General features: G+C 45.3%; 1 protein-coding gene across 1 annotated transcript; it reads right to left on the bottom strand.

Annotated features, from left to right (window-relative positions):
• Window positions 1-448: 448 nt before the first annotated feature.
• Window positions 449-3,265, bottom strand: insm1b (insulinoma-associated 1b). Its single transcript, XM_084096920.1, has one exon. It carries the CDS (start codon window positions 2,504-2,506, stop codon window positions 1,160-1,162), a length of 1,347 nt encoding a protein of 448 aa, XP_083953046.1. The 5' UTR covers window positions 2,507-3,265; the 3' UTR covers window positions 449-1,159.
• Window positions 3,266-5,390: the final 2,125 nt, after the last annotated feature.

The raw sequence follows: 5,390 nt of genomic DNA, 5'->3' as shown, positions 1-5,390 counted from the left end.
TTCAGAACGACCTGACAAATATTAAATCAATACTGCTGCACTTTACAGAACGAACAAGGGTTTAGGACAGAAACTAGAAGTGAACTGCCAGAGGTTGTCTGACCGCTCTATATCATCTGACACCTGTAGAAAAACACCTTTTATAGTTGCTCAGCCGCACATTAACTTGGCAGTAGTAAAGGCTGCACACACACACACACAAACTATGTCTTTCTTACCTTTGTACAAGTCTGTAGATAAATATAGTGAAGAACATTAATGTGTGTATGGAGGATAGTTCTCAGTTATGTTGTGTTTAAAGGTTCAAATGAAAGGGATGAGTTGCCATCTACAGTTCACATACAGTGACTGAGACTGAGCGAAAGTAACTTCCTATTTCATTCATATAAACTACTGTACAAGTTATTGTGGCAAATATGCACGAACAAAAAGCTTCTTTTTTTTTCATTTTGAAAATATTTTATTTGAGTAGACAACACGGACGCACATATAAAGCGATAGGTAGCAAACATTTAGGAAAATAAGCTGTATACGTAGAAAAAGATTGCATCTATAAGAGCTTCACGTTTCAAGAGAGCGCACAAAACCCAAGACAAGATGATCTCGACACAACGATTAGACTGCAACATGTGACACAGGAAAAAAAAAATCACACAATAAATTATACAAAGCCATTGAAAATAAATAAATACATAAATAAATAAAATATTACGAATAAACATATTACAATAATTTTACATCATGATAGTAAGTTGTAATTGTGTGCCGACATTCAAAAACAATCATTACACTGAAGAGTTCTTAAGGCAGTAGTTTGATGTATTTCTCTAAAGGCATTTCTGGCTACTAAAGGGAAACTTTTCAAGATTTGTTGTAGTTGTTTTGAGTACGAAGAAAGAGAGAGAGAACATTTTCAGTCCTGTAATTCACACACTAGATTAAAGCTACAGACGCGAAACGCACAGCATGTGAATTCAAGGCAGAGGTACATGAACATATCTTAGGTCTAGGAGCTATTACATTACCATGTGTGCAAGGTTCTAGAAAAATACCTTTGTAAGGACCAAACTAATACTTTTCTCCAGACTTTTCTAGTTGAGGGATTGGATGAAGAAAATAGAGCGTTCTAAAAGGCCAGATTGGAGTGTGTTCTTCTTCTTCAGCAGGCGTTACGCACGGGCACCTGGAGGAGGATGACTTGCCTGTTTTCGGTGGGGTGGCATTTGTTGATGTGCCTGGTGAGACCCGGCGAGCTGTAGAAAGTGGCCGGGCAGAACTTGCAGGGAAACGCCTGGGCATCGTCGTGCAGGAGACGCAGGTGCCGCTCCAGACTCGCCCGGTTGGGAAGCTTCTCTCCGCAGGCCGGACACGTGAGACAGTCCGCGGGGCTTAGATTGAGCGGACCCGGGCTCTGGCTGTCCTCCCTCGGCACCATGTCTGGGCTCTCTGCGTTGCGAAAAGCCTCTCCGATGATTTGATTTTGGAGCGCTTGGTGTCCCAGGATGTGCTTCCTCAAGTACGCCTGGCGCTTGAATCTCTTCCCGCAGTGCTGGCAATCATAGAGCCCGTCTTCCGAGCCGGATTCTGACAGACCCGGGCTCGGGGAGTCTCTGTCGCTGGGGAACTCTGCTCTCAGGTCTTCGGGGAAAGGTTTGGCGGGTTGGAGGGGTTGTTTGGGCGCGCTCGGGACGCGCGGTTTGTGCCAGCGCCGGTGGGAGGCCAGGTTTGCCGGACAGCTGAACACCTTCTCGCACTCGGGACACCTGTACTCCACCCGCACTATCCGGGAGCACTTGTGCTGTGCCAAAGAGAACGGGTCCGAGTATTCTTCTTTGCAAAGCTGGCAGATGAACTCTCCCAGGGGCTTGTTGGAGCTGCCCGAGGCCGCTCGGGGCTTCGGGTCCACGGGCCCCTCTTTGATTTTCAGGCCCAGCACCGGGGAAGTCGTTACCTCATCCTCGAAGTTGAGTTTGCGTATGGCTTTGGGTTTCTTGGCGCTTTTGCCGCTTTTACGCTCGGCTGCGTCAGAGGAAGGTCTTTTAACGCCGGGTCGGATGGCGGAGGAGTGCGCGCCGCTCCGGTTACTGTTGCTGGTGCCGATTTTCAAGTCGACCGGCGCGAACAGAAGATGATGGTCTAGGCTGGTGAGTGAGGCGGCAGTTGGGAAGGATTCGGCAGAGACGGGCGAGCCGAGATTGAGACTTCTCTCGAAATATTTCCTGTCGTGCTCCTTGCTGATGGGCCGGGTGGGGCTGTACAGCGCTTGGTACACCGCCTCCGGGTTGCCGAACTGCACCGGCTTGTGGACCGGCACCGGCGCCTCTGCCCCGTCCGACGGGAGCGCAGAGATGATGCTGTCCGGCTTGGATGCGCTGGGCGCGGGCGAGTACGAGGCGATCTGCGCGATCTGACATTCTGGAGCGAATCCTCCATCCTCGTCCGAGCGTATCCGGTACGAAACGAGCGATGCTTTCTTGTTTCGTTTCACTAGGAATCCTTTTGGCATGTCGGCGGATGGATGAGGCGAGGATGACAAGGCACAACAAGACGAGATCCAGAGCCACAAACACGCCGTCCGCCTCCCTCCCTCTGAGAGATGCTTTTGCTTCTCAACGCATAGCTGCACTCTTTTTAAGCTGGAATGATGTTATTGTTCTCGCCCCTCGCCTCTCCATCCTCATCCAATCAGGGACGAGCGCGGATCTCTGTGGAATTGCCCGTGGGAGGGCTGAGAGACTCGGACCGGGCGCTACAGAGCAGATGTACCTGGCCTTTATTGTAGTAATGCGCGCTGCGCTCCGTTCACGGTCTGATGGAGATGTATGGAGGAGCGCGTGCCGCGGCTATAGGGAAACACAAGGAAATGTCACTCACCGCCATCATCGTCATCATCAGAATTCCGAATGACCGACAACAAAGAAAGTTCTTTCTGAATGCTTTAGACCCGTGAATGTCTTAACTTAAATATTGATGCATTTCTGCATCTTTCTTTTAAATGTATGTTTAAAATTGTATCCACAAATGATTGCGGGACAAAAACTGTTGCAGACTGCAGATTTAACTGTGTAGACTATGAACTACATTTAGATATCATAATTTTCTCTTTTTTAATTCAATAATTTGTAGTAATTGCAGTACACGATGCAAGATATTTACACAAGCGCGAACCGAAGTGAATGTAGACAAGAAGAAAAAGAGTTTTATTAACGTTGTCATTTTTGTAAAAGATGGAATATTATGTAGGATAAAAACAAAGGTAATAAACAATTTGGATGCTGTTTTGTGTGTTGTTTCACGCGTAGACTATAAGTGGGATTAGAACATGCTACTAAAAACAAACTGAGTATTTTCAAGAAGCTCCACTAAGTAATTACACAAAGCATGTTATTAATTAGTAGCTACTTATGAAATCCGAACATGTCTGTCGAAAGCTTCCTCCTGCGTTGCCCAAGCTTGCAGATCTGGACATTATAGGGGAGATTTGTAAGGCCACGCGTCTGTCTGAGCGCAGTATAAATCAGCTGGCTAACGCATGCATAAGTCATCAGAAGAGGCTCATCTCTGAACACAATGGCGCGTCTGGACAGCCGTCACAGGCTTTTCTGCCTTTGAAAAGCAAATTGACCTCTACAGGGATACACGAGCAATCTGGCCAAAAGAGAGACGCGTGCTGGACGCCATCAAAGATGAGCGCTGACCTCGAGGTCAAGCCAAGGGTCAGCCAGCACTGCATTTCTTCAAACCACCGTGACCACTGACAACCTCAGACATTCGAGCTTTTGTATTGAGCAATGCTTTCCATTGCCGTACAACTACACACATTTGAGCTGCAATCGTAAAGAAAAACACGTACAAAGTGCAGTTAGTAGTTATTGCACAGTGTTAAACCTTCACTTCTACATAATGTGTTCGTTTACTTTTAAATAAAATCATCAGCGTTATATTTTGAGCCATAAGCACAGATGAAATACTGCATTCAAAATGATTAAACTGCGCTTGATTTCAGAACGCTTATGATCATCTTCAATAATAGTTTACGGTCAGCAAACGCACAGTAATGAAAGCTGCATCGCAGGTTTAGATCGCAGCACTAAAGATCTCATTTTTGCTCTGTGAAACAGTTGCTTTAGATTCTCTTTTGCGCGCATAATTGGACAGACGTGTTGCACGGGTTTGCATTCATCCATTGTTCCCCTCATTAGCATAAAGCTGCTGTATGACCGAGTCAAATAATTGCTCAAGCATTAAGATATGCGACTGCCACCATTCTTCACTGCAGCTTCAGGAATATTGCAAGACCAGCGGACTTTAACTGAAATGTTCTTTAATTAATGTTATTAATACACAGTCGCTTGTTCCCAAAATCGTCTAAAGTTTTGCTTAAATCATGCATGTGCGCAGAACCGGATTTGCGCACGTCTAATATTTAACTTCATCTTAAATTCTGATTCTTCACTCGTTTTCCTTTCATCATCAGAACATGTTTTCCTCTGTGTTAACATTCTCTGAAGTTTGTTTATCTAGGTCTTACCCAGTACAATGCACTTCGATGGCATTTTAATGAGATTGTGTGCGCGCGCCCCGGCCGCTTGTGCGCGTGTTTGCTGTGTGGCGCGTGCTTGTCGCGTCTCATTTGCATACAGCTGCTCGGCCGGCGCGCGCCCCTCCCCTGCTGGCCACGAGCCCCCTCTCAATACGAGGATCACAGTAAAGACTTATCAACATATTACTCCAAAACCCATAACATGACAAATGTGGCCATTTAACGAATACGTCATTGTTTACGAGCTCCGGGGTTCAAAGGCAAAAGAAGACTATAAGAGGGCTTTATTACATCTGTGTGAGCATTGTGTTTTACTATATTGTTTGTGTTGTAGAGTTTCAAAGGAGCATAAAGTTGTTATTCATACATTAAACAGACATGCACACCCTAAACAGGTCAAATAAACGAACACATCTAAATGTTTACTGGTTTAGTATTAGGGTTTATTTAGTGAAGTGTGATAGGGTCATTGGCATTGCTCCACCTACAGACTGGCACATGCTATTGCACCAGCCAATCAAAACGCTACTTGAGCATTTTGTTTTCTATAAATCTTTAATCATCTTTAAATCAGAAAAGCAAAATGATCCGTTTCTGGCTTATGTGAAGGACGTATCAGATATTCAGTCACAAGGATAAGCAAAGCATGTTATATGCTATGATAAATTGTGCACACAGTGCATACATTTGTGTCGGTGTAAGAACATGATATACGCCATATTACCAATGAAACATTTTGTGAAGCAAAGCTAAATCCACTGGAGTGCTGCACAGTTTTCAACAGGAGACTCACTGGCTGCTGTCCATGGTTCTGAACACAGCCTTTGCTTCTCAGAGTGTATTTACA

The sequence above is a fragment of the Abramis brama genome (genome assembly GCF_963993115.1).
Source record: "Abramis brama genome assembly, chromosome: 21".
NCBI lineage: Eukaryota > Metazoa > Chordata > Actinopteri > Cypriniformes > Leuciscidae > Abramis > Abramis brama.
This window is presented reverse-complemented; position numbering and strand designations above follow the sequence as displayed.

Bases quoted from the DNA above. Each gene is read 5' to 3' on its own strand.
- insm1b (XM_084096920.1), bottom strand. From the start codon at position 2,506: ATGCCAAAAGGATTCCTAGTGAAACGAAACAAGAAAGCATCGCTCGTT.